Genomic DNA, 27,351 nt, shown 5'->3' with positions numbered 1-27,351 from the left:
GCACTGTGGGGTATTGAAAACTTATCTTCAAAATTTGTCGCACGATAAACGAACTCAACAATGGCAACGAAGATATTAGTGCATAACTGAGGGAGTACTATTCTGAGAAACAACTACCGTCCAAGTTGGAGTATACAGGGCTGGTAGTGGCACCAAACATAAATATTTTAATGATCAGATTTGAGAAAATAGTTACTGAAGGTTCTCAAAAAAGGGACTTGAGAATCAAAACCTAATAAGTGTAATTCTAGTTCAATTCGGAATTGTTTATTTTATTAAGTGGACACCTCGTTGAGTAGTTAGAGTCCGCGGCGACAAACCAAAGCCTTGCTGAATGTTTCTGGGTTCGACTCCCGGTTGATCTAGGATTTTTTCGTGGTGAAATTTTTTTTGACTTTCCTGGGCATAGAGTATCATCGTGCTTGCCACATGATATGCGAATGCGAAATGGAAACTTTGGCGAACGTATATATTAAAATTATTGTACATCTAGTGCAAAGAAAAAAAATGGGTTGGACCCATTAAAATAGATTAAGGAATCCAGCCTTTGAGCACAATTCCACGGCAATTGATCAATTATACTTAACATCGTTTGTAACATCCTTAATTACCATTTGGAAGTCCAGCCTCCAATTATTTTGACAAAGTAAAATTGTGGATCACCCTTGCGCAATGACTAGCGCAAGAGAGGATTAATCACCAACGATAAGAACGCCTTCCTATAGTTTCTATCTTAGATATGGCTGATAAGAGCTCATTCACAAATCTCATGACGTGAAACGTGAAGATATTTTACAACCGCCCTCCCGATCGTAAAATTGTTCTTTCTAAAGAACGACTAACCACACCCTCTAACGTAAAAAAAATGTTAAGAATGGACCCTATAACGTGTACAAATATAGAGCAAGACTATGCTGACGCAGGCTGGGTTGAAATCGCTGTTGGGTCAATGTTCATTGCGGATTGAACATAGACAATAAGTCACTATTTTCAATTGCGTTGAGTAATAATTCTGCGAAAAAAATTAGGTCATCCCCAGAACAACTTCATGGCAGCATCAAAATTTTAGATAGATAGACAAAACTAAAGCTCGGGATACTCTTCTTAAATTGGAATTTGGAGATATGAGATATTTATCTACTACAGTATGGCCCATAAAAAAAAATGCGAAAATCGTCATATCATGTTTTATGGTAGTTTTTACATAGAAAATGTAAATGAAACATAAATATAATTCATTATTTGTATTGTTTAATCTATTTAGACTCAGTTTAATGCTTTGGACATGATTTTTATTTGTTACTGTCACCTTATCAGAGAGGAATTGGAAGCATACCTTCAAATTTGATCATGCGGACGTCGAGTTTAATACCTGTGTGATGAAAGATTCTAAAACATCAACAATGGCGTAAGATTCTTCACAGGCCTTGTCGCCAGCATACGCCCATATCAAATGATAGAATTGGTTCATACCTGGGTAATTGGAGACTTAAACATATTTTCGACAAAACGGCTCATTTTGGAGAGCTTTGATTGAACCTTCATATAAGTGTGATAAGCGGCTCCGTTTGCTCAAAACTTATGAGTTAATATTGTCTCTAACCGAAGGAACATATTTCATCCTCATAAATCTGTTATAGGCCTCCGTATTTATTTTGTATTCAACTTTAACAAAAAATAAAGGCATATCAAACCTATAAACCGCAAATGCCCTCAAAACTATGACCCTGGCAAAATATTTTATTGTGATCATGAAAAACACGTTCTCTAAGAACTCCTCCATCCTCTGATACCAAACAAACTGAAATTTTCAACAATAAAGTGTGATTTTTGAAGGTGGAAAGTTTATCACCAGAGTATACGACAATCAAACGCTGTTTCTAGCTTTGGGCGGGCCAAACCTTTGAACTTATTTGTTTTATTATATTATTTAGGACAGCTTAGCTTAGACTGACTACACATATCAATGGTTGCTATTCCGTGATTGACCGAAGTCAGTGAAAATGCACAAAGAATCAACTAGAAGTTCGGCTGTGATTGGCCATAATCTTCTTCAGTGTGCATAATTCAGTGCCTCTATTTATACATGGTCAATAACGGCGCCGGCCACGTCCTTGCAGTCAGGTGGGATTGAGGGAAGGAATGTTAGTGTGTAACCTTTGCTATTTGGAGACCGTGTTTTCCTCTGCATCTCCACAAAGGTTACTGGGAGGGATGTTTGTCAATGGGAAGGATCGTTGGGTCACAGGATTCACTTTGATAAGCGATTAGACCATGATAAATAATTATTTGTGAGATATAAACATGCTTGTATGTAAATATGTTATTTTCATTTGATATGAGCAATTTCTATGTAGAGGAACATTATGCCGACACTTGAGGTGACGAACCATTCAAACTTTTTTGAACAAATACCTAAATGTAACATTCCCAACACTCTTATTCTTATGCCGTCACTTACAGTGGTGAACCATCCAAAGCTTGTTGAATAAAGTGGACCTTTCGCATGTCTACACTTGTAGTGTCGAACCATTCAAATATTTTTTAATTACAAAAATAAAGGTAAAAAGAAAGGGATGTTTTGAAAAAAAAAAGTTAAACATACATAATTTATGAATCAGAATTTACGTCGACACTCACAGTGACGAACCATTCATAGTTTGTTGAAAAAATATATTTACATCCCACCATTGTAACGAATGAATGTGCAGTCATACATATTTTATAGATTAGAAATATTACCATGAAACGAGCTCACCAATTGATCCGCCATCCTTGACTGAGCAGCAACAATCCACTTTCAGATTCACTCGTTTGCTCGGCTAAAGCTCAAACACTACTAACGGACTGCGCACTTTTTCACTTCTAACAAACGACGCGACATGTTCGATCCTGCCCTCGCAGGAGCAAGCGTCAAGGTCGAAAGATCAAACACTACTCCACTTTGTTTTCGATTGTTTTCTTCCGAAAAACCGCGAACCGGACACAATTAATCCGGATTCCGTCGCTTCCCCTAAAAGGAGAATGCAACAGATTCAATGGATCAAACACTACTGACGCGTCGATTCTTTTTTTTTCACCCGCACACTGTTTTCATTTTTTTTTCTTCCGAAAAACTGCGAACCGGACACAATTGATCCGGATTCAGCCGCTCGCCCTCAGAGGAGCATGCAACAGATTCAACGGATCAAACACTACTCTTTTATTATATTATTTAGGACAGTTAGAAAAATATGACAAAAATTGTCCTGGATAGCGAAGTTGTGTCAGAAAATACTACAATAATCAGAAATTACATTCACTATCAAAAACAATGAAAATAACGCTTGTCTGATATTCACGTTCAAACAATTTTCGCATTTCTTATGGGCCATATTGTATTTGTTAAACAATACCTTCTAAAATACATAAGGTACATTAAATTATCCATACGATACTAGTATGAAGCACATCAACTCATAACATCTTCACTGAACACTATAATATAGTTTTGATGGAATTAAAATGTAAAGCCATAATATGATGTTTTATTTTAGAATAAGAATATAATACAATGGCTTTATTGTATTAGATAAATTGTTTGAATGTTTTATAGAAAAGCCTTCAATTGCGAAACTGCTGTTAATTTTCGAAATTGGGCAGATGGTCCTCTATAATAAAGACTGGAACGCGCAAAAATTGGTCGACGAAAAAATCGGATCTTTCAGTCAAAATTCATAATACATAATAAATTTTTGGTAGCTCGATTAATGTATTTAAAGAATAAAATATTTGTTTATTCTTTTGGTTTGCCAAATCCGAGCTGTCGTGCCTTCAAGTTAACCCCTTCAATAAAATTTTGCACAGTGGTCGATCTTATTCGTCGCTAAACGCCAGTTGGATTTAAAGTTTTTTTTTAAATTCCATCTGACCAAAATCCAATACCGTTCGATAGGGCGGAGTTCTAGGCTGTTGGAAGGGTTGTGGTCTTTGGGTACCAAAACTACGTTGTTCGCACCGTACCACTCGATTGCCTTTTTCCCATAGTGGCAGCTCGCCAAATCTGGCCAGAACAGCACAGGTCAATTATGTTGCTTCAGGAATGATAGAAGCCGTGTATCGAGGCACTCCTAGACATAGATCTCTTGATTGATGGTTCCCGTAGTTATGAAAATGTCACTATTTAGACCACAAGTGCATATGACATCCCGAACGAGGTATTGTTCCGGGAATGTCGATAGTTTGATAGTTTTGAACATTTCAGCCACCTTTCCCTTTTCCTGATGCGATATAAAACTCCTGTCCAGGAAGCTGCTTAAAATCCGCCCTCACGTAAGTTTCGTCCGAAAACTTCGGATTCTCTTGCTGCCCGAGCAAAATTTTGACACGCTGCTCCTCTTACGTGAACGTCATTTTGAAAACTGGAGAGCAAAAATTGATAACTCATCATAGCAACCATTACCATACAGTCAAGGCACCATTCATCGTGCATTTTAGAAAAATCTGCACTTCAAATAATTACATTTTTTTCCAATACATTAAAAGCGAACTAGAATACCACTACGAAACGTGAAATTATACCGTAATTCAGGAAAAAATCTAAAATAATAATGTATAACAAAAAATGTCTCAAAACCTATGTTCACAAATGTCATGTTAAGGTCGCCTCATACCGTTCTATGTGACCATTTACCGTGCGTATAGTTTCATCATGATTTAATTTGTACTCGGAAAAACGTTGTTGGTGGAGCAACTATGTTGCTAGTAGTGTGTATATCCATTTTAAAGAGTATTCAAATCTTATTTTATTTTTATTTTTGGCCTGTAGCTCTGGTTCTCAATAGCTTCAAGTTCTATTGGACATGCTATTACAGGGTGTAAGCAAATTATCCGTACATATTTTGAAGGCATGGCTCTGTGCAATCAAGCAGAATAAATTCAGTATTCTTGTATGGTTTAAAACATTCATCTATTATATTATTGAACAGTAAGTTTGACACATTTTCGATTTCAAATATTTGTGAAACCAAGCCTAATGTTTGAGGTGTCTTAAAGGGAGCTGTTTTTCGAGCTTTATGACGGCAGAGAAATGTCCATAGAACTCATTGAATTTGAACCGTATAATTTTCTATATCCCGTCTAACTTGAAGCCACTAAACTGTAAGTTACTTCAAATAATAATAGCATATTTAAATTCATCTCTTTTAGATTTTAGGGACAAAACATCTCTAGTATGACTAGCGGCCCTCAGGAAAAACGCCTCCAAATTTGCCTACCTCAGTAAGAAACAACAATTTCAAAATTATTTAAAGTTGTATTTTGTACTAACTTATAGATGTATTTAAAAAGATACATGGATATTGATTTTTTATTGTTTTTAATACGAGATCATCTTTCTCATATTTTGCTGTTTGGATAATTTTCGGACACTCTGTATGGTGAGCCGTCATGTGCTAGCGCTATTCAGATAATGTCAACATGTTTTTCCGGCGAAACTAATAAGGCTGATCCGTGATACACTGGATGGTTCGAAATCAATTGTACGATTGCAGACGAGGTGTCAACCTGTGACCTTGTGACGTTAGACGTTTGATGAGGGAGACGAATTTTCGAATTTTATGTTCAACATTGCACTCGCGGGTGATATTAGGAGATTTGGCGCGCAAAGAAACGACACTTCCATCACACGGTTGCACATGCTCCTTGGTTTTGCGGATGATATTGGAATCGATCGCAGGTCAATGGAGGAGGCATGATTGTAGGTAGGGGCAGAGGTAGGCCTAGTGGTGTCGGTGCTGAAGTAGTGTTTGATGGGGTTATGTTTAAAGTTGTTGAAAAGTTCGTTTATCATGGTACAATGACGTTTCCTGCGAAGTGAAAAGATATGTAGCGGCTGCGAATAGGGCATTTTACAGACTTCATAACCAGCTTAGGTCCCGCAACTTGCGAGCGGAAACAAAATTCGCCCTGTACAAAACTGATTCATATTTTTAATCTATGGCTTAAGTCAGCCGTTCGTTCAGCCATAGCTAGCAGTTTAAAACAACCCCCGTTGGTTTGACCACATTTAATCTGAACACTTTTTAATCTGTACCCCGCTAATTTGCACATCGTTCAGATTAAAAATGGTTCAAACATCATTTAGCTAATGGACCAGAGTGAAGTGAGATGGAACGCTGTGGAACGGAACGCAGAGTCAAAACAAAACAGTGAAAGAGGTAACCACCCCAGCAACACACATGTTATAATTGTGTATTATCAAATGATATATGACCAAAACTAGTCATATATGAGTTGATAATACACAATTATAACATGTGTGTTGCTCGGGCAGAAACACGTTTCTAGGGTGACTAGATGTTCAAATTAAAAATGAACCCCGATGGTTTGCATGAGGTACCGTTCAAATTAGCGGGGGTACACGGTATTTTTAAAGCGAATCTTTTGAATGTTTTGTTCTTTTCTTTAAATACAAGTTTTCATTCATCTTCCTATAACGTCGAATTTACATTGTAATGCCTATAATTATACTATACTAACTCATAAACTCTTATCAATTTGAATTCATAAATAGTTATGGGGCGCCTGAAATTTACAATATCAATGTTTTTAGGAAATGTTTCACTACAGATCGAAAAATAATGTCCTTGGCTAACGTTTTATACAAAAAAAAAACGAAACAGAAGATGTTAATGTGGCATAGCTATTGATTAAACAGAAAGTAAACAAAAAGAACCTCTCAATTTAATACATGTCCTTTTGAAAAGATACGCGAGAATTCTTCTAAAACTTTGAAAATATTGTGAATTGGTTAAAAATTAGTTATTCATAAATGTTTTTACTTATACAGCAAACAAGTTTGCAGGCAATATCATGACATTTTGGGAGTACATTAAAGCAAAAATTTCCAATATTGGTTTTCAACAGTACTACTGAACTGAAATTAAATTGATTGTTTTGATTTTCCTGCCACTATTTTCTCAAATTTGGTCACTAAACTGACTTTTTAGTATGTACTACTTTTCGCTTTCAGTCCTGGTATTGACTTAACTCCAAACTAGTCGCACAATATACGAACTCAAAAATGGCAACGAAGCTATCAGTTAACAACTGTGGGCTTCGTGGTCCTGCGATTAGTGTTACTAAACATTTAGCCGCATCGAGTCAGGGGAGTGGGTTCGATTCCCGCTTCAGTCCGGAAAGCTTTGCGTCAGGAAGGTTTTTCAACTGTGCCACTAGGCGTTGCATGCTAGTCCGTTGTCTAGTGTGGTGCTTCCTTCAAAGGGCAAATTGTCCACTGGAAGCATTAACGTGTCGGTGTATTTTTAAAAACTAAGTGAGTACTATACTGAGAAATAATTACCGTCTTAGTTGGGATGTAATACTAGGAATAAAGGAAGATGCTCATTTCAAAGTTCTGCGAGAATTTATAACACCGGTGAAGTGTAAATAATGCCAACTCATTATGATTCATTTTGCAATTAGAGCCTGTTTAGCTTATCGCACCCAACCCTCTTGTGGCCTATTCGAGTGTCGCAGGAGATAGCTAGCTGACTAGTAAAGGAGAGTGAACATCTTCTGGAGCGGCTCAGTATAAATTTCCATTGCGAGCCAACCGGTCGACAGGCGAGAGAAGGTGTACTTAGTCGTTGTAGACTTGCATTAGCTAGTGCATAACTTTTCGAAATATACGTTCGGTCTGTCAACAGCGAGTGCCCATGCTGCTAGGAACAAAGTGTCGGTTCTGCTTGTTAGCCATGTGCGTTTCTTTTTGAGGAGGGATTAAGTTGCATAAGCATTCATAGCAAGAATGCTATAGTTGTTTTGCCGCCGTGCTAAAGTGTTGAGCAGTCAGTAGCAAATATAGTTTGCTCTGGACAATCGGTGAACATTTTTTAGCAGTTTATGTGCAGAAATGGGTTGTGAAGTGATACAGATGGTTTAATTTAAAATTCCAATTTCTTCTGAATCTACATATTTTATGCGACTAAGAAAATAGTTGATCATAAATCGCGGGTGTTTGCTGATACGCGTTTTGTTTTACGGTGTTGGTTTGAAAAAGATCAAAAATGGATACAGAATCGTTGAAAATTTTCTCCAAATCCAAGCCGACATTCTATTGGACAGGATTCTTTGACACCATAGTCACGATTGCAGGTAATTGTTGTGGTTTTGTTATTTAGATTAGGTGTAATGAACCGCATATATTGGTTTTGACTGATTAAGCCTTATCTAAAGTAACTCGCAAGCTGAAGTATTACGCATTATATATAAATAGTAAACAGAGTAAGGCGTGGTAAAAGTTCGAGCTTAGTGGAATATTCAATATTTCCGAAAAAAAAACTATAACAGTCTAATCTTGTAAAAATGTGTACCGGGTACACTGTACCCATTTAAAATTCGTATTCCATGGAAAACGTCGTGGAATCGAATAGTGACAGTTTCATTCACCGAAGTCGTGTGAAAGTTACAGCCCCATTTTGCTCTAAAAATGCAATTTTTCTGTAATAAATAACAGTTGTAACTGATTGCGAGTCAAATAAAAAAATCAAATTTAAGGAAAATATGGTGGCTGTTCCTACCATTAGCAGTAAACGAAGTGTATTCCATCATATTACCCAGAATATTCTACACCAGGAAAAATATGTTTTGTTAGTCGCAATCAAGTTTCAAGTTTTTCCGTGAGATAATATACGACACGAACTTTTGTTATGCTGTTCCAACTTTTGCCCACTATTATTTCCACACATTTATGCAAAAACTAATACAATTGAAAGTATCATAACGAAAGGCCCGACTACGCTTTTACATATAGACCCGTATAAGTTTCGAAAGATGATGCATTTTGAACTGAACGTGAACGTGATCAGAGCTCTCATTTGGGAAATAAATGAATGAATCGCCGTAAACTTTTATGAAGGGAAAAAACATACAGCTTTTGATATTATGCATATCAAAAACATAGGTTTGGCATACATTTTCATCGTCAAAATTTGTAAGGTTTAATTTTCGGCTAGTACGCGTTTATATTTTTGAACTGCACAATGTTCAAGCCTACTTGCTCGCTGCGTTCAATAAATTGAACTGGAACGCAAACTGACCGCGTTCAAGTGCATCACTGGAAGGAAGTTTGATTGAAAACTAAAAAATTTTCGAGGAAAAAATAACGAATGACCATACTTTTCCAAATCTTAATCGATTTCAATAGTTTTTTTGCAGTGAAAGTCTTTTACTTGAATAGCGCCTGAACTACCATCAAACCTATAACATTATCTGTATAAAAATTAAATAAAAAAAATCAGATCTTTTTCAGTTCAGACAAAACGTCGAAAGACAAAACGTCGAATGCCAAAACTTCAAATTTTAAAACGTCGAAAGGAAAAAAAAGTCCTACATTTTTTTACTTTTCGACGTTCTGTATATTCGACGTTTTGGCATTCGGCATTTTGGGATTTGGCGTTATGTTTTTCGACGTTTTGTCATCCAACCCCATGGGAATCTAAAAAAATTCCATTTCGAAAAGATCCTCGACCAGCGGGGTTCGAACTCACGACCCTCAGTATGGCGGTATCTTCGTACCTGTCAAACGACATACCCAAAAATGGTCGATTGGCAAAGAAAGATCTCAGTTTGTTAACCTTTGCGTCTCTATCCTATTTTTACAACCAACTTTTCGTGATCTTTTGGCTCAAATTTCCATAGTTTCAAGCCGATTTCAATAAAATGTTGACACAACACCTCAACACTATTCAAGTTTCGTGACCTGTACTGGGAATCACAATTGGACGGTCAGTTCCAGATTTATACGGATGTTTTGTAAAACACTATGTCATTTGTCACCCCAATGTCATTTGAGACATTTCCATAATTATTTTGAACGGATCAAATAAAACTACACTGATAATAAATCTTCGAGCTGTTTAGTGGAATACCTATAAGTAGATGAAAAAACCGAATTTAGTACTTTACCATTTAATTCCACTAGAGTTTGTATCCTTTGACAGATACGCGTATTTCGACCTCAACTGTAAGGCCGTCTTCAGTGTCGTGTACTAGACTCGACTAGAAGTCGAGTCTAGTACACGACACTGAAGACGGCCTTACAGTTGAGGTCGAAATACGCGTATCTGTCAAAGGATACAAACTCTAGTGGAATTAAATGGTAAAGTACTAAATTCGGTTTTTTCATCTACTTAAAACTACACTGTTTATAACTGAAACATAAACTATTAGTATGTTCCAACCCTGGCCGCCTATCTGCACCGGCTGATTGTCAGAATCTGGGAAACGGAACAGCTGCCGGAGGAGTGGAAGCAAGGGGTCATATGCCCCATCTACAAGAAGGGCGACAAACTGGAATGTGAAAACTATCGTGCGATCACTATCCTGAATGCCGCCTTATATTATCTTCCGTCGTCTAATACCAATAGTAAATGAGTTTGTGGGAAGTTATCAAGCTGGTTTCATCAACGGCCGCTCGACGACGGACCAAATCTTCACTGTACGGCAAACCCTCCAGAAATGCCGTGAATACCAAGTCCCAACGCATCACCTGTTCATCGATTTTAAAGCGGCTTATGATAGCATCGACCGCCAAGAGCTATGGAAAAACATGGACGAGTACAGCTTTCCCGGTAAGCTCACAAGACTAATAAGAGCAACGATGGACGGTGTGCAGAATAGCGTGAAGATTTCGGGCGAACATTTCAGTTCGTTCGAAACCCGCCGGGGACTTCGACAGGGTGATGGACTTTCGTGCCTGCTGTTCAACATGGCGCTAAAAGGTGTCATGTGGAGAGCCGGGTTTAACAACCAAGGTACGATTTTCACAAGATCTAGTCAATTTGTTTGCTTCGCGGATGATATGGATATTGTCGGCAGAACATTTGGAACGGCGGTGGACCTGTACAACCGCCTGAAACGTGAAGCGACAAAAGTGGCGAATGCGTCAAAAACAAAGTACATGCTGATAGGCGGAACGGAGCGCGACAGAGCCCTCCTGGGTCCTGGGAAGCAGTGTTACGATAGACGGGGATACTTTTGAGGTGGTTGAACTCATCAGCTCGGATCCTTGTTAACGGCTGAGAACAACGTTAGTCGTGACATACGGAGACGTATCATTAGTGGAAGTCGCGCCTACTATGGGCTCCAGAAGATGCTGCGGTCGAGAAAGATTCACCCCCGCACCAAATGTACCATGTACAAAACGCTAATAAGACCGGTGGTCCTCTATGAACATGAAGCATGGACCATGCTGGAAGAGGACCTGCAAGCACATGGAGTGTTCGAACGAAGGGTGCTTAGGACCATCTTTGGCGGAGTGTGTGGCGGCGGAGAATGAACCACGAGCTTGCTAGGCTCTACGGCGAACCCAGTATCCAGAAGGTTGCGAAAGCCAGAAGGGTGCGCTGGGCAGGGCATGTTGCAAGATTACCGGACAACAATCCTGCAAAGATGGTGTTCGCGTCGAATCCGGTTGCCACAAGAAGACGGGGAGCACAGCGAGCGAGGAGGCTTGATCAGGTGCAACAAGATCTGGAGAGCGTGGGCCAAAATAGAAGTTGGAGGGACACAGCCATGGACCGAGTACATTGGCGTAACATCGTTAATGAAGTTTTTTAAGTTAATGGATGTAACACCAACTAAATAAATAATAATGTTCCAACCGTTTCAACTCATTCGAAACCATTCTGACCAGTTCCAGATTCGTTGGAACCGGTTCTTGGGGCATCAGTTGGGGACCAAAATTTGATCAGCAGTATCAGAAGTAAAATACAATGCATATTGAGCAATTGTATGCAACATAGAGTCATCTACAAGTACTTCCGGAATATCCTAGAGCCGATTTCGGAACCCTGGAAATGGACATCAACCCGATGATTGCAAACCATATCATACGACACATCAATTTTCAAGATTTTTCTCCAGGAGTATAATATGATGCCAAATGAGTAATGTCTAGCAACTTAGGGTCATTCACAAGTACTTCCAGAATGTTTTGGAGCCGATTCAGGGCCCCTAATGAAATCAATCCGATGATTGTTTTTTTTCCCTCTGGAAGAAAATTGAGAAGTTTCTTATAACCCTTTGCTGTATGCAAATTGAAAGATTGTGTCGCATGATATGGATTGCGATAATCGGATTGATGTTCCAGGGTCCCGGAATCGACTCCAGAACATTGCGTAAGTTCTTGTTATTGATTCCATGGTACAATGAATTATTTCGTATGCATTGTATATCGAAGTACACATTTTAACAGATCTCATATTATTCATCAACAGCGGCGCCGGCCAAGTTCTTACAGTCAGTTGGGATAAGGAAAATGTTTTAATATGTAATGATAGTTGTTTCTAGAGACCGAGAATACCTCTGCATCTCTACAATCATCAGGGGAAAAAGTTCTGGGAGTCACCTTAGGTCGGTGATGCGATCCATGGATAAGAAGGAAAAAACTTATTTGACACTTGAAAAATGTCAGTTCATATGCCTATGCCAATCTCTTCTTATGAGGAAATTTGGAAAAAAAAAATTCTATGAAACGCTGTGATGGAATGCTATTTCGAAAAAACGCCCAATAAGGTAGTTGTACTATTAAAATATTTACATGGCGCTGTAGTGCTGTTTTTGCTGATAACGCAAAATTTATTATATACTTTATTTGCACCTTGCTGATAACCTTCAGCACTAGTTTACTGCAGTAAATACCAGAACAACCAAACAATAAAACAAGTAGTTTTTCTAAGTAACCATATAAACAGAGCAATCATCTGGTTTTTATTAGTCTAAAATATTTCCGGTTTCTCTTATCATTCCGTAAAATAGATACTGGATATATCCGATACAAGCGTTCTGTTGTTCGGCGCTTCTGCTGTCGTTTTTTTTTTTGTTGTTAATTGTAAATGTTCTATGATAAGTAATTAAAAAACTCTTGAATCGACGAAAAGTTGGTTTAAGCAGCATAAGCATAAGCATTGATGGCCGTACAATTCGTAGTTGCTACTCCGTGATTGACCGAAATAATCAAAGTTGTACAGGGAACCAACAGATGCAGCTTGGGAGTAGCATATCATCTGCAATGTACAATTTCGAGAACTCCAATTATAGTAATGTCAATAACGACGCCGAGGAAGGGAAGGAATTGTAGTGTGGCATCCATTGCTACTAGAGACCGAGATCAACTCTGCATCTCCATGGTTTTCACAGGAAGGAGTTTTGTAAGTAGGAGGGTTCAAAAGCTACATGATCAGGATTCATCTTGGTAAGTGATGCGATGCATGTAGCCTCAATTCAAATAGTTATCTATCAGTGCGTCTACATTTTAATGTCAAACTATTCAAAGGTTATTTTTAGTAAATGCGATAAAACTATTAATTGAACGTGTATTATTATTGTATGTATGTGTATTGTGTATATCTACACACTTAGTTTTTTTTCTCGTTGTTCGGTAATTTTTTTTACCGGAAACGTACTGTAAATAAATTTTTTATCCGGAACTATTTAATATTCTGTTTTTGTGGGAATGAAGTTTTCAAAAAAAAAACTACAGAAGCGGGATTAGCGTCTAGTACTTGTTCTCCGTAAGTATGACCTTTGAGTTTCTTCAAAAACCGTATTTTTGAGATGAAATAAATTACAATTTACGTTTTCGGATTGCAGCATCATAATAACCAGCATGACCACCCATGCCGGGATCGGTGGCACCGGTTCTCTTCATGAGGAGTGAACAGCCAGGATTGTTCTTCAATGTCCCACCAGAGACCGTTGATGGTATTTAATCTCTTACCTTCATCAACAGAAAGCAACAGAAATACAAAATAAATCGATTTATTACATTGAATATCAATATGAACTTCATTGTTTTTTTTATGATGACCTCATTCTATTCCGACTGCTTGCTGTTATGAACAATGTGTTCGGTAATTTATTTGACAATTTGTTCGGTAATAGTTCACGAACATATTGTAATTTTTTGACAGCTGTGTGTCGATTTACGCGAAAACGAATTATTAGGTTTGGGACTTCGCAAATCACTGCCCAGCAAAATGTGGAACCGAGAAAAAATGAGGCAGTTAAAAACACGAACCCACTTGCTCGAGTTTTACCAAACGCACTTTTTTATAATCTAACGCAAAATTTCAAAATCAATCCGTACACTCACGACGGTACAAAATTGATTCGCGGTGCTTTCCATTAGACTACGATTGACAAAAACAGCACTATTTGTAAAATGGAACTTTAAATGGTTGCACTTATCAAGAAATTTGATTAGTAAAACTCTACACTCACATCAGCCGTTTCGCGATTCCGCCAGCCAATATGAAAATTTACGCGAGAAAAAACGCGACACAAAATTTGAAACACGTCAGTTTGCACGCGTGGCTTGCTGCGATCTCTCTTGAATCGACGAAAAGTTGGTTCTGCTTGAAACTCACCAGTAGCTGATTAATTTCCAATGTAATTTTAATTCTCGAGAAAATTCATGGTTTCTTCTTCCTTTTGTTTATTCCGTTTACAGTTGTAACGTTTATTGCATTGAGCGAATTTGGGTTTTTCCCACAATTTGTCAAACGAGGATACTACTGTGACGATAGATCGATTCAACGTTCGTTCACGGGGGATACCGTAGCCACAACTGCGATTATGCTGAGTGGATTTGTACCTCTGTTCCTGGTAAGTATTTTAGATGAAAGAATTTGAAAAAAGCACTTCATTTCATAATAAATTATGAATTATAATACTACTCCATGTAAATATGTATGTAACCAGAAGATAGCATGGCCCATGGAAATATTTTCTAAATCAATTTCGTTAGTACAAACATTAACTTGTATTTCTCAAAAATGACTCCCGGCATTAATCCGCAGATATTTTAAAAAGCGTCATGGGAAATTTTTTATGGAGTTCTTAGAGATATGGCCAATCATATACAAGTTTAAATTTCTTTTTTGATACATTATATAAATTAGAAATTCTCTAAGTTTGCCTAAAACAGGCTGCAGAGATTTCTTCAGATATTAACTTAGCGATTTTCCTGAAAACCACTTCAATTTTCTCTATTAAGGCTCCTCTAAGGATTCAACCAAAAATTCTTGTATTCCTGTTATTTTTTGTACGTTTTTTTCACAAATCATTTAATCTTTGCTGAATATTTCTATAGTTATCCTTGAAAGAAATGTTCCGCATTTCTCCGTATAAATCTATAGGGAATCTTTGGAGTTTGTTAAAGGTTTAATGTTGAATTTTTCAGAATCATAGAAAATATACTTGGAGGGATCACTGGAAGAGCTTTTTTGAGCAATACAAACAAATTTGTCTACAAACGGTCTACAGTGGGCCAGTATAAGTGCAACATCATTTCCTCCCCCTTCCCCACATTGGTCTGCATTCTGACATGGCAGGCACCATTGTCGCCTAAAAATAGAAGATCACCAGCACTTATACTCTGAGGATCCCTGTTAGTCCCAAGCAGTCATTCGGTTGGTTCCTTGTGTAAGTGCAGCTGATCTGGCGATGCTGGAGTAGCATCCACGGGCGGCCAATCAAGCTCAAAGCTCAAGCTCAAGCTCCAGCACTCGGCATCCGCAGTCCGCACACATTCTCTCTATTATGTTGTCGGGAGACGTGTCGCCTCCGCATGTAATGAGCATGCGAGCTCTCACAATGATGAAACGCGGGCAATCGAACACGACATCTTCTTGGCATTGACGTCCTCACTGGGACAGAGCCTGCTTCTCAGCTTAGTGTTCTTATAAGCACTTCCACAGTTATTTTATTGATTGAGAGCTTTCTTTGCCAAATTGCCATTTTGTTTTCTTTCGTATATCGTGTGGCAGGTACGATTATACTCTATGCAAGTGGCGTAGCTAGGGGGTGCGGTCCGCGCCGAGTTTATAGGGGCCCCAAATTATGGTAAGAATTTCATTTAATATTATGATATTGATTTCTAGTAAACTGCACGTAAACAAGCAAATAAAAATTCAGTTTGAAGGTGAACTTGATCGGCAATGTGTAGGGGCCCCGTGATCAATGTTTTTAGTGATTAGAGTAGCGTTAATACTTATTCAAAATTCATTCTCGATAACTTGATTTAATTTTGTAATTCAGACAGAACTACCTAAATGTGCGGGGCCCATGATTGTATCTGGAACTGATTTGGAGGCAGGATCTTCAAATGAGAGTGAATTTCAATAAAAATGACATTTGAAATTTGTGAAATTGCCCTCTGAAAAATATAATGGGTTAGCCTGACTTTCTCTTCCTGATGTTTGATTACTAAATACTGTGTGAAAATCAATTTTCTTTTTTGACATTTTCTCAACATTTTCCGACTCTGTTTTAAGATATGTTACAGGCCATATTCTTAAACCAGTCGAATTTCATTTCAATTATAATTGAAAAAAAAAACAAATTAGTTACCACATTCAAGATTGGTAGTAAATCTCATTTCAGAAGATTAGTTTTTATTTTTAACTATAAGTCTTGAAAGTCTCTATTTTAGGCAAAATTGTCTTTGAAGCCACTTTTTTTAAATTCTGCTTGCAGTGAATCTTGCTTCAAGAGTTTCCAACGATACCTTCAGAGACTATTACGCGATTTTTTTACAGGTTCTTCAGGAATTTCTTTTCAGATTCCTCGAGGAGAAACTTAAATAATTCTTCTAGAGATTTATGCAAAGTTCTCTTCAGGTATACTTCTGGGATCTCCCTCAGAAATGTCTCTATTGATTCTACCACCAAGTCTCTCAGAAAATCTTCCTGCTTTGTCTCAAGGGATGGTTAGAGGATATGTCATAATTTGCTCCAGGAAATCCACTACAACGCTTTTCTTGACTAATTTGATTTCGTCAGTTGTAACTTCCAAAGTTTCCAAAGTTATCTTAGGAAAAAAAATCATTCTACAGTTCTTAAAGAAATTCATTTGGGGATTTTCCCAGGAAAACCTATGATAATTACTATGCCAGTTCCTCATGAAGATCATCAAGGAATTCAATTTGAATTCAGATATGAAAACAATAGAAGATTGGATGACAACGAAGACCAACTATGATGTTCCCTTCAAAGTGGTTAAACCAAGCCGCTATACTTGGGATTCTGGTGGGCCAAGTTTACGTGCAGGTTCTATTGTACTTTATACCGACGGGTCAAAGATGGGCGACAATACCGGAGCTGGATTTTTCGGCCCTGGTATCAGCAAGGTAATCGCTATGGGGCGCAGTCCCACTGTGTTCCAAGCTGAAATACAAGTCATCATTGACTGTACAAATATTTGTCTCAAAAGAAACTATAGGTTTGCAAAGATCTGTATTTTCTCGGACAGTCAAGCAGCTTTGAATGCTCTAAAGCAGTGATTCCCAAAGTGGGCGAATTCGCCCTCCTGGGGGCGATTTTCAGGTCCAGGGGGGCGAGAATTTGTCAAACTGAATTTGGGGGGCGAAAATGATAGAAAGGGGGCGAAAATGGGATCAACTGAAAAACAAAAATAGATTCAAAGTTTATAAGAGACATTCATGTTTTTAATGATAGCATTTTTTTAAGACACCGACACGTTAATGCTTCCAGTGGGCGATTTGCCCTTTGAAGGAAGTACCACACTAGACAAAGGACTAGCATGCAACGCCCAGTGGCACAGTCGAAATACATTCCTGACGAAAAGATTTCCGGGCTGAAGTGGGAATGAAACCCACACTCTTTGGATCGATGCGGCTAAATGCTTGATAACACTAACCGCACGGCCACGAAGCCCGCATCTGCGGAAGACTCTATATGAGAGCTAACTATTTCACCGCATCTTTGCTCCAAAGGCACTCATTTTTAAATTATAATAGACAAATTTGATGATTGTCATTAAGATCTTATTGTTTATTGCTAAGAATTAATGCATTTTGAAAGCAGAAACTATTGGCGATGTTTGAAATTTATTTCCAAGTCTAAAGTAAAGTTTGATAACTTTTTGATGGGTGATCTTTACAATAATACAGATTAAGTTTCTATTTTTTCTAACGCATTTATTAAACTATTCATTTTGATATTTTGTCGACACGCACACTAACCAGTATTTATAGCACAAATCATTCTATAAATAAGTTTATGTGACTTTGGTGGACAAAAATCGGGTTCCAATGATAAAACCACTGAATGCCATTTACGTAAATCACCCTACTTAAAAAAGGTTTGAGCGACATAAAATTGCATGGATCATAGCTTTAAAAAAAATCTGAATTGAATGTTATATCTTAGTTAATGAAAAGTTGAAAAAAAGTCTGGGTTTACTGACATTTTTTTTATATTTTATATATAGATTGGTCTGTTTCTAGAACAGCCAACAACTTAAGAAACATTATAAAAACAGAAAAGCAGAAAGTGAGCCGAGCATGTTTTGATGATCGCACATTAACCAGAATATAAGATTTGTTGATACACAAATAATTGATGCACATGATAGATATTGCATGATTCTATTATGGATATACAGGACACTCTTATTGTTTTTTTTTATTGAAGCATTATGGTTGACTGCTACACGCTTTAAATTTGACCAATTTTTTAGATATTGATATTAATCAATACTTCAACGCTTAATTCAAATGTTTCAATTTCATATCAGGGGGGCGATTTAAAAAAAATATTGGTCTCAAGGGGGCGAAAGTCAAAAAAGTTTGGGAAACACTGCTCTAAAGGCATTCACATGTAGATCAAAGTTAGTGTGGGAATGCATTCTTTCTCTGAAGCAATTGGCCAGTAGGAACGAAGTTACATTGTACTGGGTGCGCGGCCATTGTGGAATTGAGGGGAATGAAATCGCCGACAATCTAGCAAGACAGGGTGCAGCTTGGGAGCTTTGTCGGCCCTGAACCATTCTGTGTTGTTCCTGAGAGCACTCTCAAGATAAAACTGAAAAATTGGGAAATGTCAATGGTAGAATCCAACTGGAACGGATACACCCAAGCAAGCGAAAAGATTCATAAAACCCAGTCTAGCTAAAGCCCGGGCTAGATTCTACCCCATTACCCCGAATGCCATTTCCCCGATTGCCATCACCCCGAATTCCATTACCCCGAATGTACCATTACCCCGAATTCCATCACCCCGAATGCAATTTCCCCGAATTTACAATTATCATGACATGATGATATTGATGACATTTCCCCGCGATATTGGGATTCGGGGTAATGTCATTCGGGGTGATGGGACGTTCGGGGTTTTGGAATTCGGGGTAATGGCGTTCAGGTTAATGGCATTCGGGGTAATGGGATTCGGGGTAATGGGGTAGAATCATCATCTTAAAAAGATAGGAAAAATACAATCCTCTGAGTGTCGTTTTTGTCAAGCTGAAAACGAAACTGCTGAGCATTTATTCTGCAACTGCGGAGAATAGCTTGATCAAAGAATGTTTCCTAAATAATGGAAGCAGTGGTTAAAAGGCTCTTCAGATGAAAAAAAAAATGCCAGTTCCTCCAGTTATCCTTTCACGAATTATATGGATTTCTTCAAGCATTCACATTTTCCCTAGTAGTTGCTTCTTAAATTCCTCCTAGGATTATCCAAGGATATATAATTAATGCTCTTCCAGGAAATCCTCTTCAAATTTGACCTGGGATTCCTCATGGAGTTCCTTCAGAAATTTATCTAAAGATTTCTCCCACATTTCTCCTGCAGTTCTTCCAAACAATTTCTCGTGTATTTTTTCAAGTAAAATCTTCATGGCTTCTTCAAAAATTCATCTGAAATTCCACACTACAGTAAATATTCTAGTAATTCCAATCATCTTAGCAATTCACTAACGAAATCCTTCGAGACTTCCTCAAGAGCCCAAAAGTTCTTTTAGATTACTTTATGGGAGTTCAGCAAGGGGTTTGTATCAAACAAAATCCAGTTTCGTCAGATTTTTGAAAAAAAAAAATCTATTTTTTTCTGGAGATATTCCTGAGAAAATGAGTGAAGAAAATATTTGAAGATATCTAAGGCCAATTTCTTTATAATTTCTAGAATAATTCATTAAGGAATCTCAGCAACAATCACTGGAATAATTCCTGAAGGAACGATAATTTGATAAAAATACTAGAAAATCCCTGGAGAAAATATACCTAGTTGAAATCTCGAAGATGTCGTAAATCTTGATGGAAGTTTTAAGAAAATTATAGTTTTAAGGAAATGATGGTAAAATCATGAGATAAATTTCTTGAGCAATTATGATTTTCTTGAAAAAAATCTGAAATAATCTTTGAAGGAATTCATGATGAAATCTCTTAGGTAACTGCTATGGTTACCCTTAGAAAAATTCTACGTTCATTTGGTTATTTATTTTAAGCAAATCTTGGGCAAATTTATGGATATTAAAAGGATTTCTTTCATCAGAAATTCAAAAATCAATCCCGACTCAAAAACACTTGAGGAAATGCCCAAATTTTCTTTGAATACCTAATCTAATGAATCATTACTTTCCAGCGCTACTTCGCCAGCTAGATTCTACCCCATTACCCCGAATGCCATTTCCCCGATTGCCATCACCCCGAATTCCATTACCCCGAATGTACCATTACCCCGAATTCCATCACCCCGAATGCAATTTCCCCGAATTTACAATTATCATGACATGATGATATTGATGACATTTCCCCGCGATATTGGGATTCGGGGTAATGTCATTCGGGGTGATGGGACGTTCGGGGTTTTGGAATTCGGGGTAATGGCGTTCAGGTTAATGGCATTCGGGGTAATGGGATTCGGGGTAATGGGGTAGAATCCGCCAGCTAATATTACTCCTGCAGTTCTTCCAAACAATTTCTCGTGTATTTTTTCAAGTAAAATCTTCATGGCTTCTTCAAAAATTCATCTGAAATTCCACACTACAGTAAATATTCTAGTAATTCCAATCATCTTAGCAATTCACTAACGAAATCCTTCGAGACTTCCTCAAGAGCCCAAAAGTTCTTTTAGATTACTTTATGGGAGTTCAGCAAGGGGTTTGTATCAAACAAAATCAAGTTTCGTCAGATTTTTGAAAAAAAAAATCTATTTTTTTCTGGAGATATTCCTGAGAAAATGAGTGAAGAAAATATTTGAAGATATCTAAGGCCAATTTCTTTATAATTTCTAGAATAATTCATTAAGGAATCTCAGCAACAATCACTGGAATAATTCCTGAAGGAACGATAATTTGATAAAAATACTAGAAAATCCCTGGAGAAAATATACCTAGTTGAAATCTCGAAGATGTCGTAAATCTTGATGGAAGTTTTAAGAAAATTATAGTTTTAAGGAAATGATGGTAACATCATGAGATAAATTTCTTGAGCAATTATGATTTTCTTGAAAAAAATCTGAAATAATCTTTGAAGGAATTCATGATGAAATCTCTTAGGTAACTGCTATGGTTACCCTTAGAAAAATTCTACGTTCATTTGGTTATTTATTTTAAGCAAATCTTGGGCAAATTTATGGATATTAAAAGGATTTCTTTCATCAGAAATTCAAAAATCAATCCCGACTCAAAAACACTTGAGGAAATGCCCAAATTTTCTTCGAATACCTAATCTAATGAATCATTACTTTCCAGCGCTACTTCGCCAGCTAATATTTCCACTTACAATTCATTTCACCGGAAGTTCTTTCGATAATTTTCAGTGAACTAATGTGTTTCTGAACAATAATTTAGAAAAGAAGAACTGTAGGCTCATTAATGAACATGTTTGCCACTAAACTACTACAATATATCAATATACCAACATAAGTTCCATAGCTTTAGTCTTAATACTACAAAAGCTATTTGTTCAATGCTTAGCGTCTTATATTTAAACGGCGTTCACCTTAGTTTTGAGAACCCTTGAATCGAACTCCGCACCGGGCCTCATTAACTCTAGCTACGCCGCTGCTCTATGTCCAGGGAGGTCAAAGAAAATTTACATTACAAAAAGGAATCCGGGAATCGAATCCAGTTTTATTATTTAATAAAGAGGTTTTTGAGGTGCAACAGCCTGTGGCTGAAAGCCTCACTAATAGATATATAAAAAGAGTGGAGAATTGAATGATTTTACAGCATGGCTTTGCTTTGTAGCCGCAGAACACGATATGTTCCGCTGTTTCCTCCACACCAGCACACTTGGGGCACACAGGTGTCCTGGTGTGGAGGAAACAGTGCTGTGTTCTTATTATTAATTAACTAACTCTTTATTATGGGGAAATTCAGACATTGTATACCTAACAGAGTTTAAGTTGCGGTGTTCGTCGTTTCGCTGATTTTGTCAAATGATGTGCAAGTTCCGTATCGAGTTTAAGATCATAGCAGGGGTCGAAATGGTAGGGGATGTGATAATTTCGTATGCTTTTACAGGTTCAGGGTCTTAGCAGGGTGCTCCAGGGTAGGACAGTTTACCAGAAAATGTTCGATAGTATTTTGTGTCCCGAATGTTTTGCACAGGTGGTGAAAACTGCCCTCCCGGTGCTACCCATGTCGTGTGTCTGCCGTGTATGTCCCGTACGCAGCCGAAAGAGGACGACCTGTTCTCGGCGAGCAGGTTGGTCTTGCCATGTAGTCATGGTGTTTTTAATTTTGCTGAGGAACAACTCTCTGTTCCGGTGCCATTCTCCGGACCAGGCAGTCCGCAGTCGCTCCTTCAGCCAGGATTTTACGTCATCACGGGGGATCTTTCGTGATAGTGGTGGGCTGTTACGGCCAGCTCGCTCATTGCCAGAGATGCCGCAGTTTCCGGGGACCCACATGAATGTGGCTCTAGTGGATGGGCTATCCAAGGCTGTCTGGATTCTCTGTATGTAAGGATGTTGAGGTTGTCGGGGTGTCGGGGTTGCAATTGCAGGCAGGACACTGTCCGAGTCACTGACGACCAGCACCGGATAGTCGCAGGGCGTCGTGATGGCTACAAGTAAGTCGCAGCTTCAACCGAGAAAACGGAGCACTGACCAGGGAGGCTGTGATAAATTTCTGCAGTGCGACTATGAATGCCGAGACCGACCCGCTCTGCCAGCTTGGAGCCGTCGGTGTATCGGACCTCGTGCCAATTGAATTTTCTGTTCAGTGCCTCTCTGAAAGCGGTCTGTACTTCCGTGGGGTCTCTTGGTTGATAGACTCATACTCAAATCTCAATCAATACGCTCTCCCGTGAGAGAAAACTCATTAGAGATCTGCTTCTCAAATCTCACGCTTGAGATTTTGATTCAAAATCACTCAATCAACTCAACCCGTAAAAAATGATTCAGTCGCAAAACCCGTCAAAAACTCGTGAAACCCGAATGTTGTTGTTTACGCTAGAAAGGATTACTATAATTTTACCAGACTAACAAGAAATTATAGCCGTGTGTGAGTAAACTGTGGAAATACGAGACAATGAGTCAAAAAGGTGAGCCAACTCATCCATGATTTTTTGACTGCTGAGTTGCGTGATTGACAACTCACCCATGAAAAATATCAAGCGTGAGTTATGAGAAATTGAGATTTTCACAACACTGCTTGGCCGACCAGCGTCTTTGTCCGATTCGGTGGATCCCGGCCACCGAAGCAAGCTGGATGTTGGCCACAGCGGTGGCAAGAATGCAAGTTTGCATATCTTCCTTGATCCTTTCAATATAGCTGACGGTGCGTATTCCGAGGGTCAGAGCGGCCTTATACCGGAATATATATATATATAGTCGGTGTGTTACCTGACTTCTGCGCAAGCTGAGTCAGCAGGAGTGGAAAATAGCAGTCGAGAGATCGCCCGGATAGTGTTGTTGTAGGTTAGCGGCAATGTTATTCTCTGTGCTATGCATGTACTACCTATAGCAACCATGTCCTGACATAAACTGCGTCAGGTGGAAGTCCATTTTTATACCAATCTGACATATTTGGTATTAGCCGATGAGTCCATCTACCTCTGAGCGCTGTTTCTTTACAAGTGTTGCGGACTCATCTGGTACCTGATTGGTTGAAGCATTGAACATCTTCCTTGATGTTGAGCCCATCGATCAATGCGATATGCACACGGCATATCTAGAAATCACATTAGCACATAATCCTATACGTGCTTTCCAACCGATTTGAGTTTCTGCTCGTTGTGAACGCTTCTGACCAGATTGATCCTCCATACCTCAAAATGGACAGCGCCACGCTAACCAGGAGCTTGTGTTTGCTGGCAATTACAGCAGAGCTGTTAGACATCATTCTCAAAAGCGCCACTATACTGTCCATAACTGCATATTTGTCACATTCGACATTTTTGACAATTTCGAGTTAATACCGTGGAGAGTCATTAACAGATAAATACTTTCGATCAACTTACTAAAATCTGTAAGATTATTCTAGAAAATTTGAAAAAATGCCATGTTGTTTTGTCACATTGGCGATTGTAACCGCACAACAATCACATTGAGATTATACATGGGTCTCGTAATGTAGTAGCAATGAAATTTTTATTATTTTCTGACTATTCACCCAGTATGCGATATGAGTTGTAAAAAGTTTCAGCCTCAAAAAAGCACTTTGTAAATTTTAGTTTTCTCCCATGGACCAATGCACGCGTTCACTCGTTGAATTTTGGGCGGTGCCGTGCTATTTACGTAACTATGGGAACGAGTGAACTAGGTACCGCTTAAACGTCAAAATAGTGAACTCGTGCGCTGTTCCATGGACCAATGCATGAGTTTACTAATTTGACGTTTGAGCGGTGCCGAGTTCACTTGTTGCCATGGTCACGTAAATAACACGGCACTGCTCAAACGTCAAATAGTGAACTCGTGCATCGGTCCATACTGCCTTAAAATACACACTTGGTATTTAATTTACTCAATGCCTACTTTTGTCGAATGTTACAAATATGCAGTTATGGGTGTTGTCTGGTGTTATGATCAAGAAATGGCTCAGTAAATAATAGATACCCTATGTTAAATGAATCCATGGAAAACCTTAATCTGAATAGCAATGTTCATATTGTATTATACTCAGATCAAATAAATATCCGCTGATTCGGTAGACGAGTCAGAAGTTTACTCTAGCACATCAAGAAGTTCACATGTACTGTATTTATTTCTGCTGTTTCCCTCTTCGGGCAAATGGCTGGATATTACAATGGGCAGTATAGCTGTAGATGTCCTTTTACCGGCATATTCAACGTGACTAGCGAAGCCGAGCTTGTCATCGATCATTACCCCAAGATGCCTAAGGGATCGCTTGGACTCTACGGTGCAGTCACCTATCGAGATAAGCGCCCTTTGCTCGGAATTGCAGGTGTTCACCACCACTTTTCAGTCTTGCGATGTGCCAGTTCTAGTTTCATAGACCTCATCCATTCCTCCATCGATCCTAGGGTTATGTAGTCGGCGAAGCCAACAATCTTAACACCCGTCAGAAGGGGAAGCCTCAGTACGTCATCGTACATCGCATCCTATGATACCGGGCCCAGGCTTAAATCTTGGGGAACTCTCGCAGTAATTCGAACATCTTATTATGAGGCAAATGTATAGCCAACTACTCTTCGATAACCCCCATTTGGCAAACCTTATCACAATGTAATTTTTCTTTAACTTTCAGATCTGGTTAACTGAGATAATATTCTATTCATCCTCATCGTCGTTTATATGTAGCAGCTCTAGTGGTAAAAAAACTCGGTGCTCCAGCTCGTGGAGTCAAAGCTGGTATTGGTTCAAAAAGTACGGCAAAGGTCTCATACTAAAGCTTTTGATTGTGGATATAATAAAGGTAAAGTATAAGTTTGAATTTTGGATTTATTTTAACTATAAATTGCGTTTCTACTTTAGACCTTCGCTGGCGAACATAGACCTCACTTTATAGAAACTTGTCTACCGGATATCGTATGTGAAGGGAGCGAGTATGTTTTAACAATGCCTAAAATGTAGAATGGATTAGCACTTATCTTTTTTTTTTCGTTCTAGATACGTTTCTACATACACCTGTACAAACACCGAATATCGTCCTTACTTCATCCGAGATGCTAGCAAGTCGTTTCCTTCCGGGCACTCCTCGATGAGTGTCTACGGATCGCTTTTCATGATATGGTACTTGCAAAAACGTACACCGAAGATCGCTTCCGTTATAGCTCTTCCGTTGTGTCAGGTTGTGGTAGCCACGTGGGGAATATTTTGTCCATTATCACGCATAATCGATAATCGTCACCACTGGTGGGACGTTCTTGCCGGAGCGTTCATTGGGGTGGTGGCTGCCGTCTTGACGGTAAGTTTTGGAATTCATATTGAACGGTGAATTTTGATAACCCCTGTTCCATTTTGCAGTGCTATTTCAGTTGCCACAACTTCGACAAATTAAGACTGAGGGGAAAAGATCCGATTTACAAAGATCACGACATCAACCTTGTTTCCAATAACGTGCACCGTCAAACGGCGTCAATGGAACAATCAATTCCTAAACACATTACCACCGATTTAGAATCGTACTAGAAATTTAGAAACTTACAGGTATTAAAAACTGTATTACGTTGTCTACGAATTTACACACAAATCCATAGGATTGTAAATAGGAAAAGTTCAAAACGTGTGATGTATGTTTGCGAGGACGTATTGTGATATTAGGACTAGCCCAGTGAGATTGTTTGGTAATCATGCAAAAACGTACTGCGCTCATATGCTTCTACTACAAAACACAGAAAATGATACCGGAAACGCAGATCACTGCATGAAAAGAATAGCAAACAACATAATGTCGTTGAGTTGCGTTGCCCTGCAAAACGTGTACCGGTGAAACCTAAAACCAACTTGGTTGTTCAGGAGAAAAACCGTTTCATCAGTATTAGGCAAGTAGAACATTGTTTCGTACGTGGCGAAAAATTGTTTACTGTCCCGTTTGAGAAGCACTGTCATAGTAGAAGATAGAATGTAGAAGCACGCGAGTCAAATGTTAAGAAGAATAAGGGAATAGCTGGCGTATTAGGAAGCATGCGGTTGAACCAGTTGCACTTCGCAGATCGTGTAATTGTGACAAAAAACGAGTAGGCGAAAGTAAACCGTACCCACACACAAAAAAGTTTTAATATATTGATTTTACAACAACTTGAAAAGAACATAGGTAAATTATAGAAAAGCACGATGACAATGTTGAATAATTGTAAGATAAAAAGCTTTAATAAAAAGAAATAAAAAATATGATGTCAAAATTCTTGTTTTCTTTTCATTTTACTCACATTATCTTTTATATAAATAAACCCAAAAGTTTTACATTTTATATTGTCTAGGGTTAAAAATAAAAAAAAATATGGGCTTTCACTAAAAACTTAACTCTTTTGAACCCATTAACGCCCAAGCGTCTCACAATCGGTATTCAGTTTCATTTCAGTCCACTTGTTTCCATACAATACAGTCAACCCTCCCTTACTCGATATTCCGTATCTCGATATCGAGTTAGATAACCATA

The 27,351-nt window shown here is 38.4% G+C and overlaps 1 protein-coding gene across 2 annotated transcripts in view; it reads left to right on the top strand.

Moving 5' to 3' along the window:
* LOC5568636 (uncharacterized protein T28D9.3) overlaps positions 1-27,094 on the top strand; it is a 38,667-nt gene extending 11,573 nt beyond the window's left edge. Inside the window, exons 1-6 of one of the 2 annotated variants that reach the window (XM_021844630.1) lie at positions 7,557-8,136; positions 14,495-14,649; positions 25,498-25,665; positions 25,725-25,795; positions 25,860-26,157; positions 26,217-27,094. In XM_021844630.1, the coding sequence (XP_021700322.1) occupies positions 8,049-8,136; positions 14,495-14,649; positions 25,498-25,665; positions 25,725-25,795; positions 25,860-26,157; positions 26,217-26,381 (945 nt within the window). In that variant the 5' untranslated portion in view covers positions 7,557-8,048 and the 3' untranslated portion in view covers positions 26,382-27,094. Of the gene's footprint in view, positions 1-7,556; positions 8,137-14,494; positions 14,650-25,497; positions 25,666-25,724; positions 25,796-25,859; positions 26,158-26,216 lie in introns of those variants that run through there. The other variant, XM_021844629.1, reaches the window with a different exon arrangement.
* Positions 27,095-27,351: the final 257 nt, after the last annotated feature.

This window comes from Aedes aegypti, chromosome 2 (assembly GCF_002204515.2).
Source record: "Aedes aegypti strain LVP_AGWG chromosome 2, AaegL5.0 Primary Assembly, whole genome shotgun sequence".
Classification (NCBI taxonomy): domain Eukaryota; kingdom Metazoa; phylum Arthropoda; class Insecta; order Diptera; family Culicidae; genus Aedes; species Aedes aegypti.
Note: the sequence above shows the minus strand (reverse complement) of the source record. Positions and strands in the feature narration are given on the sequence as shown.